Here is a 13,613-nt window from a genome sequence, read left to right on the forward strand (position 1 = left end):
AGTTACTCAGGAGGCTGAGGCATGAGAATCGCTTGAGCCTGGGAAGCAGAGGTTGCAGTGACCCGAGTTCACATCACTGCACTCCATCCAGCCTGGGCAACAGAGCAAGACCCTGTCTGAAATAAATAATAAAATAAAGTATACGGGAAGATGTGTGCAGGTTATATCCAAATACTACGCCATTTTTATGTCAGAGACTTGAGCATACCTGGATACCAAAATCTAAGGGAGGTCCTAAAACCAAACTCCCATGAGTACCATGAATTGTACATGCTAACCTACATCCATGGTTGTCAAATGTTGCTTGTAATCTATCAGTGTGAAATCAATTTAGTAGACTGTGAAATAAATTTAATGAGTTATAACCAGCATTTTCTTTTTAAATAAAAGACAGAATAGAAAACAATAATAGATCACATGTAGAAAGTATATACAATGGACCCTTGATGAATTTGAACTGTATGAATCTACCTCTATGCCTCTGCCAGCTGGGACAGATAGATAAACCCCTCTTCTTCCCCACCCTCAACCTACTCATTGTGAAGACAAGGAGGATGAAGACCTTTATAATGATCCACTTCCATATAATGAAACATAAACATATTTTCTCTTCCTTATGATTTTCCTAATAACATTTTCTGGTAGAGCACATTGGCTCACACCTGCAATCCCAGCACTTTGGGAGGCAGAGAGGGGAGGATCACTTCAAATCAGTTTCAGATGAAACTGGGCAACAAAGCAAGACTTTGTCTCTATTTTGTTTTTTAGATGGGGTCTCACTGTCACCCAGGCTGCAGTGCAGTGGCATGATTATCAGCTCACTGCAACCTCCACCTCCTGGGCTCAAGCAATCCTCCCATCTCAGCCTCATGAGTAGCTAGGCCTACAGGTGCACACTGCCATGCCCAGCTAATTTTTTGAATTTTTGGTAGAGATAGAGTTTTGCCTAGGCTGTTCTTGAACTCCTGAGCTCAAGTGACCCACCTGCCTCAGCCTCCCAGTGTGCTGGGATTACAGGTGTGAGTCACCATGCCTGGCCTCTCATCTCTAGTATTTTCTTAAAAAGGAAAGAAAAACATTTTCTTTCCTCTAGCTTACTTTATTACAGTATAAAATATAATATATGTATTAATTGACAGTTTATGTTATTGGTAAGGCTTCCAGTCAACAGGAGGTTTAGTAGTTAGGTTTTGGGGGAGTCAAAAGTTATACACGGATTTTTGACTGCATGGATTGCTAGTACCCCTAACCCTCACATTGTTGAAGGGTCAACTGTACACTTTTCATGACACAGTATATATGTATATGTATGCTGAACAGCAGAATGCATTTCTTACTAGGAATAACAGTCAAAAAATTGACAATCTAAAATTACATTCTGAATATCCTAGGGACCTTGGACATTGTATGTGTGGTAGGTTGAACTTAATAATGATCAAGAGGCAGAAGATGTATTTTTTTTCCTCACAAAGACAGGTTCTTGCTATGCTGTTCAAGCTGAAGTGCGATGGCTATTATAGGTATGATCATAGCACAGTATGGCCTCAAACTATGGGCTCAAGGGATTCTTCTGCTTCTGCTTCAGTCTCTGGAGTAGCTGGGACTACAGGCATGCACCACCATACCTGGCAGATTATGTATTTTAGTGCTTTCCAAATTACTGAAAAGGGTGCTCTGTAATTATAATAGCTATAATTTATTGAAATTTGGTATGTAATAGAAGTTATGCTAAACACTTTACATGAAATTCACTGAATCCTTATAGCAACCCATTTAGCAGAAAGAAAAAAATGTGGTTCAGAAAAGTTAAGTATCTAATTTAAGGAGGTAGCTTTACAATAGGGAAACCTGGCAGACACCTCCTTAACAAAGTGATCAAAGTTAATACCACCAGTAATAAGAAACATCAAATACGAACATTCCGATATAATACATTGAGAAGGACACATTATCATTTTTGTGGTATTCTTTCAAAAACAAATAACTCGAACCTAATCATGGACAACATCAAATCTTAACTGAGAGAGTGTACCAAATTACTGACCAGTACTCTTCAAAGGCACCAAGATCGTGAAAGACAAAAAAAATTAAGGAACTGTCAGACTGGAGGAGACATGACAACTAAATACAATAGGAAATCCTGGAAAAAAACACTTGTGGGAAAATTAGGAAATCTGAGTAAAACCTGTAGTTTAGATAATCGTATTGTACACTGTGAATCTGATAATTGTGCAATGGATATACAAGATGCTAACGTTTGCAGAAGCTCGGTGAAGAATATATGGGAACTCTCAGTACTATTTTTGCAACTTCTCTGTAGTTCTAGATTAAATTTTTTAAAAATCAAAATTGTTGCAGAAGAATAGGAGAAAGAAGAGGAAGACAAAAAAGTTAAGTAACTTAACCAAGGTCATACAGCTGGTAACTCAGGAGAGCCTGGTTTTGACAGCAGGTAGTCTGACTGAATCCTTCACTACATGAAGGACAGAAGAGATGAAGGAAACTCTCATCCAACCAGTAGAGAAGAAGGTTTTCTTGGTATCTCAATTTAAATTTTCCCCCAAAATTTTGCTACATATAGTTAAACCTATAGGACCCTTCTGAATGTTACCATTTCTTTTAAAAATAATAAAATATGAAATAAAAGAAAATTTCTGCTATTGTGGTCTATTTTCCTTAAATCACTAACACATATAATAAACTACCTCATTAATCAAACCACTGTATTTCCCCAAAATTTTATATTCTAAAAAACTGAACAAGTTATACTGGTGTTAAGTAAGCACAAGCATTATTTTCAGACAATGAAGTGAATTCCCTTATACAACAAAAACAAAACCATAATAATATACACATATAGAATAAAACAAGTGGCCGGACACAAGTGGCTCACACCTGCAATCCCAGCACTTTGGGAGGCTAAGATGGGTGTATCACTTGAGGTCGGAGTTCAAGACCAGCTTGGCCAACATGGTGAAAACTCCTCTCTACTGAAAATACAAAATTACTTTGACATAGTGGTGCATGCCTGTAATTCCAGCTACTCAGAGACTGAGGCACAAGAATTGCTTGAACCCGGGAGGCAGAGGTTACAGTGAGCCAAGATCATGCCAATGCACTCCAGCCTAGGCAACAGAGCAAGATTCCGTCTCAAAAATATAAAATAAAATAATAAATAAATAAAAACAAGTAAAAGTCCCAAAGTCAAAATACTCCTTATATCCCTGAAGTGAAAGTTATGGTCCTCAATCCTTTACATTTGTGCTAAAATGCACAATTTTTAATTCTCTCAAAACCATGTAGCTATCTAACTGAAAAATCTTTGTCATCATATTAATTTCCAGGGACAAATATCAAATATTAGAGTTCAGATTTAAAAGTGTTACATTTTCCAAGAACAATTTTTGAAAAATGAGTCAAAATCATTATAGTTTTAAGGCTGTAAGCAATTTGGACAGTAAGGATTCCATTCACCTATCAACAAACAAATGACCTAGAAATGTAGGTATTTAAGAAATATCAAATTAAAAAACAAAAAGAAATATCAAATTACTGTTTCTAAATATAATACAGGCAATAGATTACACAGCACATAAGAATCACAGAATTTTTCAAAAAAATCAGTGTACTTACATTATATACAGTATGAATAAAACAACTTCAAAATAGAAAACATTGGATAGATTCTTATATAAAGATACTTATTATTTTAAAAAGTAAAAAAATTATAAAGAAATGACTGTTCAGTAATAGGTAAATTATCAAATTACTTATAGAATTTATACTATAGAATTCCACAAAGTCATTAAAAGCCATATTTATGAAGAAGGCTTAGTGACACAAAAAATACTAGTTTGCCACAAATATAAAAAAGATAAACATACTATAACAAAGCTCGAATGGCAAATTTTAGGTGATTCTTTTTTTTTATTTTTTTTCTTTTGAGACTGAGTCCCACTCTATCCTCCAAGTTAGAGTGCAGTGGCATAATCTCAGTTCACTACAACCTCTGCCTCCTGGGTTCAAGCGATTCTCCTGCCTCAGCCTCCCGAGTAGCTGGGATTGCAGGTGTGTGCCACCATGCTTGGCTAATTTTTATAATTTTATTAGAGATGGGGTTTCACCATGTTAGCCAGGCTGCTCTTAAACAACTGACCTCAGGTGATCCACCTGCATTGGCCTCCCAAACTGCTGAGATTACAGGCCTGAGCCACCACGCTTAGCCCTATTTTCTTCTTATAGTTTTCTTGTTTGCTACTTTTTTTTTTTTTCTTTTTTTGAGACGGAGTTTCACTCTTGTTACCCAGGCTGGAGTGCAATGGCCGATCTCGGCTCACCGCAACCTCCGCCTCCCAGGTTCAGGCAATTCTCCTGCCTCAACCTCCTGAGTAGCTGGGATTACAGGCACGCACCACCATGCCCAGCTAATGTTTTTGTATTTTTAGTAGAGACGGGGTTTTACCATGTTGACCAGGATGGTCTCGATCTCTTGACCTCGTGATCCACCCGCCTCGGCCTCCCAAAGTGCTGGGATTACAGGCTTGAGCCACCGCGCCCGGCGAGAGAGCAGTTATATGTATCTGTGGTGACAGCTACTTAGAAGGCTAAGGTGAGAGGATCGCTTCATCCCAGGAGTTTGAGGCCAGCCTGAGCAAAAGAGCGAGACCCCGTCTTTTTTTTTTTTTTTTTTTTGAGACACATTCTGTCTCTGTCGCCCAGGCTGAATGCAGCGGTGCATTCTCGGCTCACTACAACCTCCACCTCCTGGGTTCAAGTGATTCTCCCACCCCAGCCTGCCAAGTAGTAGCTAGGATTGCAGGCATGTACCACCACACCTGGCTAATTTTTGTATTTTTAGTAAAGACAGGGTTTCACCATGTTGGCCAGGTTGTTCTCAAACTCCCGACCTCAGGTGATCCATCTCCCAAAGTACTGGAATTACAGGAGTGAGCCACTGTGACCAGCCTTTTTTTTTTTTCTTTTTTGAAACAGAGCCTTGCTCTGTCTCCCAGGCTGGAGTGTAGTGATGCAATCTCAGCTCACTGCAAATTCCACCTGTTGGGTTCAAGCAATTCTTGTGTCTCAGCCACCCAAGTACCTGGGATTACAGGCACTGCATTACCACACCCAGCTAATTTTTATATCTTTAGATATCTTTAATTTTGTATCTTTAGTAGAGAGAGGGTTTTACCATGTTGGCCAGGCTGATCTCAAACTCCTGACCTCAAGTAATCCACCTGCCTTGGCCTCCTAAAGTGCTAGGATTACAGGCATGAGCCGTGCCCAGCAACAAGATGCCATCTCTTAAAAAAAAAAAAGAAGTCCTCCAAGATTCTTAAAAAAACATAAATTAAAATTGATATGATACCAATACAAAATTTAAATATATGCACAAATGCCTTTTATTTCAATACAATAAAAAAATAATTTTTAAATACGATCACTTAATCTAATAAAATGATATTGCTATCATAATAAAACATTAAAACAGACTAGGAACTATATATTTTACTGCCTCTGAGCCTTATGTGCATATTTAAAACCTCAAAATTGTGTATTCTGCTATAAGTTTAGCACTTGACTATATATAAATGAAATGTCTCCTGAAATATAAATAAATCCAGATTCCTTCAGATTCCTTACTATATATCTTGAAGCTTAGGGGTTATGCATATGGGAAGGGGATATATATTCCCAATAAGTACTGTAAATAACTCCTGTACATTTTTCTATTACTGTTTTAAAGACAAGGAACAACTGCAGACATGCACACATGGAACGCTGAACAGCATCTCACCTCATGTAAAAACAACAGGTTACGAGAGTTGTATTGGCCAGCAGGAGCTTTAGTAGCAAAGAGTAAGTATTAAGAGTTCAATCCATCAAAGGTATATGGTTCCTGCTTGCAAACCTGCTAAATACCATGACTTCTAGCCTTGAATCTCCAACCTGGGACAGTCTTACCACACAGCACAGAGCACAGGCCTTAGAGCCAGGTATTTGGGGTTGTAACCTGGCACTGTTCCTAGTATACCTTGGGGAAATAACAATCTCTCTGTGCCTCAATTTTCTCACAAGTAAAACAGGAGTAGCACATACACTCTATTATGTCATGAGATTTAAAGAAGTTAATTTATGTTAAACATTTGACAGTGTCTGGCATAGCAGGTTCACAAAAAAACGTGTAGATTCGTAGAATGTATGCAGTATTAAAATGATAACACATTAGCCTAATAAACATGTCAGTGGTGATTTTTGCTAATAGCAGCCTAAAACTTCAGTGATAAATATCCTCAAGTGTCAGTTTAAAGTCTGTGCTTCCTTCTATGTCCTTCTGTGAAACTACTTTGATGCCCAACAACATAATACAGAAAGCCAATGTTTGTTACACGCTTATGTATCTTATGATACATAATATCATAAAGCCAGTGTTTGTTACATGCTTATGAATCTTCAGTATTTTTGGGTAGTCTAAAAACAGAAGAGACCAACAAACTAGGGATTGATGGTATAATGAAGCAAAAGTTGGTAGAGTAAAACATTAAAAACACTAAAAAACAGGCCACCAGAGGGCAATTTTCATGATGCCCAAACGAAGAAGAACCACCAATATTTAAGTATACAATATCAAAATCTCTCGAGTCATAAAGAAAAGAATGACTATCCTTAAGACACACCAACCCCAGGAATGAATCAACAGAAAATGGCTACATTTTGGTATGCAAATTATATTTAATGTAATATTTAACATTTCATTTTTAAAAATCCACACTGGTAAAGTCAAACTTACTTTGAATAGAAGTAAATGCTAAATAATTGAAGCATTTTTAAAGCAGTTTTCTATAGTTTTAATTAATTAGTCTCTTACTCTTTTAGATGTTTTAAATATAAATATTCATATTTCAACTTACAGTCTACAGTGCTGTGTGGTTAATAGAAACTAATGTCTATGGGGAAAACTCATTTCAAGAAAGATACATATGCACAATACATGCAAACAGATAACAGGGAATAGCAAATATCACTTCTATTATATTTTTCAGTATCTTCTCAGTCAATAGAATGGAATGGTAACAGCTCCAATGCAGCACACATGAACACAGAGATGAAAATATCCTTGCTTACCATGCCAAACTGCTGCATGTCCATCCCACAGAGTTGCCACCGTTTTCCTTGCACCATCCCATAAATTATGAGAGTAGGCTTCTTTTAATACATTCTTTCTCTTATAAATGTGTAAGAAAATAATAGTAAGGTAGAGAAGAAAGATAGTGAAGTAAGGAAGTACTAAAAGTATTAGTGGTGTAAAAACCCACAAGAGATAGTTTGCAAAATTGAAATAGTCCTCCAACTGCTCCACACCAAACCATTCTTCGAGTATGTGAATCAGACAAATCATATAGGGCACAGAATCCTGTCCTGCACCACAGGTTTGATTCTGGTCTATCATTTTTCTTTAGGTGAAAACGATAAATTCAGTTTCTTTCTTCATTGCCATAGCAGGTCATTAATTTTGACACTAGAAGGGAAAAATAATCCAGTATTATTTTTTCCACAGCTACAAATTTAAATGTTTTAGTCGACTTAAATAGTATATAGAGACATTTCTTAATATCAAAAATGTATAGATGGTTAATGGTTAACTTTGTTGCAGATTTAAATGTGAAAATTATAAGGATTCATCTGTCTGCTCATGAAGCATGTCGTGTTTAGTTTTTGAAATAATTCACTGTAATTAAGAAAGGAACATAAAGGTATAATTGAGAGAAGAAAATAAAGCTATAATTAAGAGAAAATAAAGCAGATGAGGAACACAATTTCAGATTGATTTTAATAATCTGACTCATATCTTAATTGGATCATGTTGAACACTTAGATCTTAAACTAGGTCATATTGAGATAACTTTTTTCTTCTTCTTTGAGATGGAGTCTCGCTCTGTCGCCCAGGCTGGAGTTACAGTGGGATGATCTCAGTCACTGCAACCTCCACCTCCCAGGTTCAAGCGATCCTCCTGCCTTAGCCTCCCCAGTAGCTGGGACCAAAGGTGTGTGCTACCATGCCTGGCTAATTTTTGTATTTTTAGTAGAGATGGAGTTTCACTATGTTCACCAGGCTGGTCTCAAACTCCTGACCTCAAGTGGTACACCCACTCCTGAAGTGCTGAGATTATAGGCATCAGTCCACCATGCCCAGCCATACTGAGATAATATGCACAAAAGAAAACATCAGTCTCTAATTCAATAAAAGTAACCCAATTCTTTAGGAAATGATGACATACCTTTATGGGTATTGTTTTTTATAGAGAAACAGGTTTACAAAAAAGTTCATTATGCAAAAATAAAAATTTATCAGTACTGTTTTTATCTTAAATCTTAAGTGACTGAAAATATAGCTGTACAATTATTTTACGAATTCACTCTCTAAAACAGTCATTTGACTTACCGGAAGTTAGATGAATACCTAGTCCCAAACTTCAATGTCTGTATTCTGGAAAGCACAGTAAACAAATGTAAGAAATAAATGACTAAGAAAAATAAAGATAATCATTAATACCTAGAGTTAGAATAAACAACAAGAGATATTCATAAATGTTTGAGAAATATAATTATAGCCCTATACTGGTATATTACAATTAAAAAGTATACGCACGCTACCATTGCTTTATTGAGGACAACCCTACACTGTTTAGTGCCACTACATAAAGCCCCATCTTAAAAAGCTTTGGTTCTTAGGAGAAAAAGTATGAAGATGTGTAACTGACTAGGATTCTTTTTAGTAACTTTGCCAGATAAGCTACAGGTGAAACATAATATTCAATTATACAATTATATTAGCCCTATGATAATATTTTCCTACAAAAGATTTCCCTTCTCCATACTTTCTTTGACTCTAATTCTGCCCTTAGAGCTATTTTATCATTATTCTGTACTACATAATCTTAATGAAAATTATCTCAAGTCCTTTGTAGCTGAGGCAAAAAATGAATAAATGAAAGCAAAGGATGAAAGGAGAGGAAGAGACGTACATATAAGGAAAACTTATTGTTTTTATTCTAAGATTATCTTGCTAACTGGCTTATTAGGAGGGCAAACACTGACTTGTTCTCCCAGGGATGAAACATTTCATCTAACTTCCTTGTAACCAATAGCATTTACTTGTGAGAAAATCTGGGCCTGTTATGGTAATAGGAGATAACACAGCAAACGTGGACCCCACAACTTGGGCTTTATTGGCATCATATTTTAATCAATCCATCTAAAAAGTCAAATCACTGTAATTTACCCATGTTTGATCATTTAAAATGAAACATAGCAAATTTTAATACTTTTTATGTATTTATTTTTTATTTTTCAGACAGAGTCTCACTCTGTCGCCCAGACTGGAGTGCAATAGCATAATCTCAGCTCACTGTAACCTCTGCCTCCTGTATTCACGTGATTCCCCTGCCTCAGACTCTCAAGTAGCTGGGACTACAGGGTGCGCACCACCACACCTGGCTAATTTTTTTTTTTTTTTTTTTTTTTTTTGTATTTTTAATAGAGAAGGAGTTTAGCTGTGTTGTTCGGGCTGGTCTTGAACTCCTGACCTCAGGTGATCTACCCACCTTGGCCTCTCAAAGTGCTGGGATTACAGGCGTGAGCTATTGCGCCCAGCCAAAATTTAATGCTTTATAAAATGAGAGCTTTTCCCACTAGAATAGCTACAGAAAATAGCCAAAATTGAAAAATAGCAAGTATTTGATGATGATGTAGAGAATTCAGAATTTCATATACTACTCATGGGAATATAAAATGCTGTGGCAATTCCTCAAAAAGCTAAACATAGGGTTACCATATGACCCTGCAATTCCACACCCACAAAATGATTGAAAATATATATTCACACAAAAATCTGTACACAAATGTTCACGGCAGCATGATTCATAATAGCCAAAGAGTGGAAACAACTGAGTGGATGCACAAAATGTGGCATATACATATAATAGGATGCTATCCAACCTTAGAAAGAATGAAGTACTGGTTGCTGCTACAGCATGGATGAACCTTGTAAACACTGCACTGAGTAAGAAAAGCCAGACACAAAAGCCACATACTGTATGATTCCATTTATATTAAACACTCAGAGCAGACTAATCCATAGAGACAGAAAAATTAAGTGGTTGTCAGAGCTGGGAGAGGAGAATGAAGAGTGACTGTTAATGGGAAAAACAGAGGTATCTTTGGGATAATGAAAAGGCAAATACACTAAAAACCACTGAACTGTACACTTAAATAGTGAATATTATGGTTAATTATATCTCAACTTAAAAAGCTTTTAAATATGTTAATAAATTAACAAAATACATAACCCTCATATAAGTTAAAAGCAGCTTTTCCTAGCCCTGAAAACGAATTAGCATTTTTATGATCTGACCCTAATTGGTTAATAAAATTTATCTGAATAGTAAAATCCTGGGATTTTTTTTTTTTTTTTTTTTTGAGACAGAGTCTTACTCTGTCACCTAGACTATAGTACCGTGGCTCATTGTAAACTTCACCTCCTGGGTTCAAGCAATCCTTGTGCCTCAGCCTCCCAAGTAGCTGGGATTACAGACGTGTACCACCACACCCGGCTAATTTGTATATTTTTAGTACAGACGGGGTTTCACCATGTTGGCCGGACTGGTCTCTAACTCCCAGCCTCATGTCATCTGCCTGCCTCGGCCTCCCAAAGTGCTGGGATTACAGTTGTGAGCCACAGCACCAAGCCAAATTCTGTGATTTAAAAACTTTGTTTCAGACCTTCCCAGACAAACTGGTACTAGAATTACACCTCTTATCCTCTTAATCTACATTCTGACTGATTATACAAACTTCAGGAACACAGTAACAAGAAAAGGGGCACAGTACAGACAGCGATCCAGTGAGTGGGCTACATGGAAAGCTTTGTGGGACCTAGTAGTCCCTTAACACTGCTGTACATAAAAACCTTGGACACAAATGGTCATTGAAACTTGATTTTGATTTAAACCCTCTCAGAACAGAAACTCAAAAGGTGTCCCATTCACTCTTCACAACCATCCACCAGAACTGCTAAAAAGGTCTTCCTTATACTTACTTCCCTGTAACTTTTCCCTACTGGACGGAGTTCTGCACCATAGACCCTCTTCCATTAAAAAATAATGTAAGTTTAAAAATAGCTGCTATGAGCCACAAAATTCCTTCTTCAGTCAGAATCCTTAATTCTTTCAACCACTTCTCAGACCCTGGTTTCTTAACCTTTCAGCACACAAGACCACTCCGTGTTGCTGACTCCAGTTATCTGATACTGAGAACTCCAGTTATCTGACAGTGAGAACACCAGCAAAACCTGTGCCTTGATTTGCTAAAAATTTGTAAAACTAGGTTAATAATCCTATCTACCTCATAAGATTACTGTGATTAAATGGGCTAATCTGTGTAAAGAGCGTAGAACAATACCTTACATGTTTGCTATCACTATCATTCATAGAATCACAGCAGCTTTTTTGGTAGCTCTATCATGCTAACTCATTCAGCTAAAAATGTGCTACTATTTTCCACATCTCTACAAACTGCACTTGGAAAAAAACGTTTTTTTGGGCTGGCTTGTGAAAAAAATGAAGTTGCAGGAAGAACAGGTTTCAGGGTGGGATGGAGATCAGGATTCCATTTTAAGCATGTAAGTTTAAGATGTTTACTGGACATCCAAGTGAAGACATTAAGTAGGCAGCTGGACATCAGCAGTTTAGCAGGAAGGTCAGGAGTAGGATACAGTGTATAAGTGGATGGCTTGATATAAATCTAGGAATTGGTAGCATGTAGACAATATTTAAACATGGAATTAAAGAAGATCCCTTCAGGGAACGACTATAGAGTAGAAAAGAATTTCCGGCTAGGTGTGATGGCTCACACTTGTAATCCCAGCACTTTGGAAGGCTGAGGGCGGGCAGATCACCTGAGGTCGGGAGTTTGAGACCAGCCTGACCAACATGGTGAAACCCCGTCTCTATTCAAAATACAAAATTAGCCAGGCGTGGTGGTGCATGCCTGTAAACCCAGCTACTCAGGAGGCTGAGGCAGGAGAATCACTTGAACCTGGGGGGCAGAGGTTGCAGTGAGCTGAGATCATGCCACCATTGCACTCCAGCCTGGGCAACAAGAGGGAAACTCCATCTCAAGAATTTCCAGGACTGAGTCTTGAGACACCCAACATTTTAGAATTTGGGAAGTCAATGACAAGCCAGCTTCCTCCTTCTAGGAATAGTATCAGCGAAGTAAGAAAGAGCTTCAAGAAGGAAGGCATATTCTGCTGTTTTAAATGCTGCTGACAGACCTAGCAAGGTAAGAGAAGATCGTTTCCTTCCTGTAGGAGGCAGCTTTTAAAAAAAAAAAAAAAAGAAAGAAAGAAAAGAAAGAAAGAATAATTGATCACTGGATTTTACAACACAGAGGACACTGGCAAATGCTGATAAGAGCTGTTTTGGTATAGTGGGGGAAAATATACTTTGGACAGGAGAAGACAGGAGCAGCTCCCCTTTACCCTTGAAATTCAAGAATGAATGGGAAGAAATGAATTAGATACAGCAAATATATCAACAACTCACAAAGGAGGAAAGAAACAGGTGGGTATCTAGAAGAGAACACAGGTGAGTAGTTTCTTGTTATTGCTGCTGCTGCTGCTTTAAGATAGAGGCCAGATATGGTAGCTCACATTTGTAATCTCAGCATTTTGGGAGACTGAGGCAGGAGGATCGTTTGAACCTAAAAGTTCAAGACCAGCCAGGCAATATAGTAAAACCTCGTCTCTAAAAAAAAAATTTAGGCCAGATGCAGTAGCTCACACCTGTAATCCCAACACCTTGGGAGGCCAAAGCTGGCAGATCACTTCAGGCCAGGAGTTCGAGACCAGCCTGGGCAACATGGTGAAACCCCCACCTCTACTAAAAATGCAAAAATTAGCCAGGAGTGGTGGTATATGCCTGTAATCCCAGCTACTCGGGAGGCTGAGGCATGAGAATGGCTTGAACCCAGGAGGCGGAGATTGCCGTGAGCCCAGATCACACCACTGCATTTCAGCCTGGATGACAGAGTAAGACTCCACTCAAAAAATGTGAGACTCCACTCAAAAAATTAAAATAAAATAAAAATAAAAAATTAGCTGGGCATGGTGGCATGCACCAGTGGTCCCAGCTACTCAGGAGGCTGAAGGGGGAGGATCGCTTGGAGCTGGGAGGTAGAGGCTGCAGTGAGCCGAAACTGAGCCACTGCACTCCAGCTGCAGAGACAGAGCGAGAGACTCTGTCTTTAAAAAAAAAAAAAAAAAAAAAAAAGGCTGGGCATGGTGGCCCACATTTGTAATCTTAGCACTCTGGGAGGCCAAGGCGGCTCGATCACTTCAGGTCAGGAGTTCAAGACCAGCCTGGCCAACATGGTAAAGCCCCGTCACTACTAAAAATACAAAAATTAGCCAGGCATGGTGGTGCACACCTGTAGTCTCAGCTACTCGGGAGGCTGAGGCAACAGAATTGCTTGAACCCAGCAGACAGAGGTTATGTAAGCGGAGATTCTGCCAGTGCACTCCAACCTTGGGGACAGAGTGAGACTCTGTCTCC

The 13,613-nt window shown here is 38.2% G+C and overlaps 1 protein-coding gene across 9 annotated transcripts in view; it reads right to left on the bottom strand.

The window, feature by feature from the left end:
* Positions 1-13,613, bottom strand: part of TMEM68 (transmembrane protein 68) — a 40,522-nt gene that overhangs the window by 22,599 nt on the left and 4,310 nt on the right. For 6 of the 9 annotated variants that reach the window (XM_017531810.2, XM_017531812.2, XM_017531813.2 and 3 more), the window contains exons 2-3: positions 8,444-8,488; positions 7,126-7,519 (exon numbers count right to left, since the gene is read on the bottom strand). In XM_017531810.2, the coding sequence (XP_017387299.1) occupies positions 7,126-7,450 (325 nt within the window). In that variant the 5' untranslated portion in view covers positions 7,451-7,519; positions 8,444-8,488. Of the gene's footprint in view, positions 1-6,711; positions 7,520-8,443; positions 8,489-13,613 lie in introns of those variants that run through there. The other 3 variants (XM_017531808.2, XM_017531809.2, XM_017531816.2) reach the window with 2 other exon arrangements.

This window comes from Cebus imitator, unplaced genomic scaffold (assembly GCF_001604975.1).
Source record: "Cebus imitator isolate Cc_AM_T3 unplaced genomic scaffold, Cebus_imitator-1.0 Scaffold73, whole genome shotgun sequence".
NCBI lineage: Eukaryota > Metazoa > Chordata > Mammalia > Primates > Cebidae > Cebus > Cebus imitator.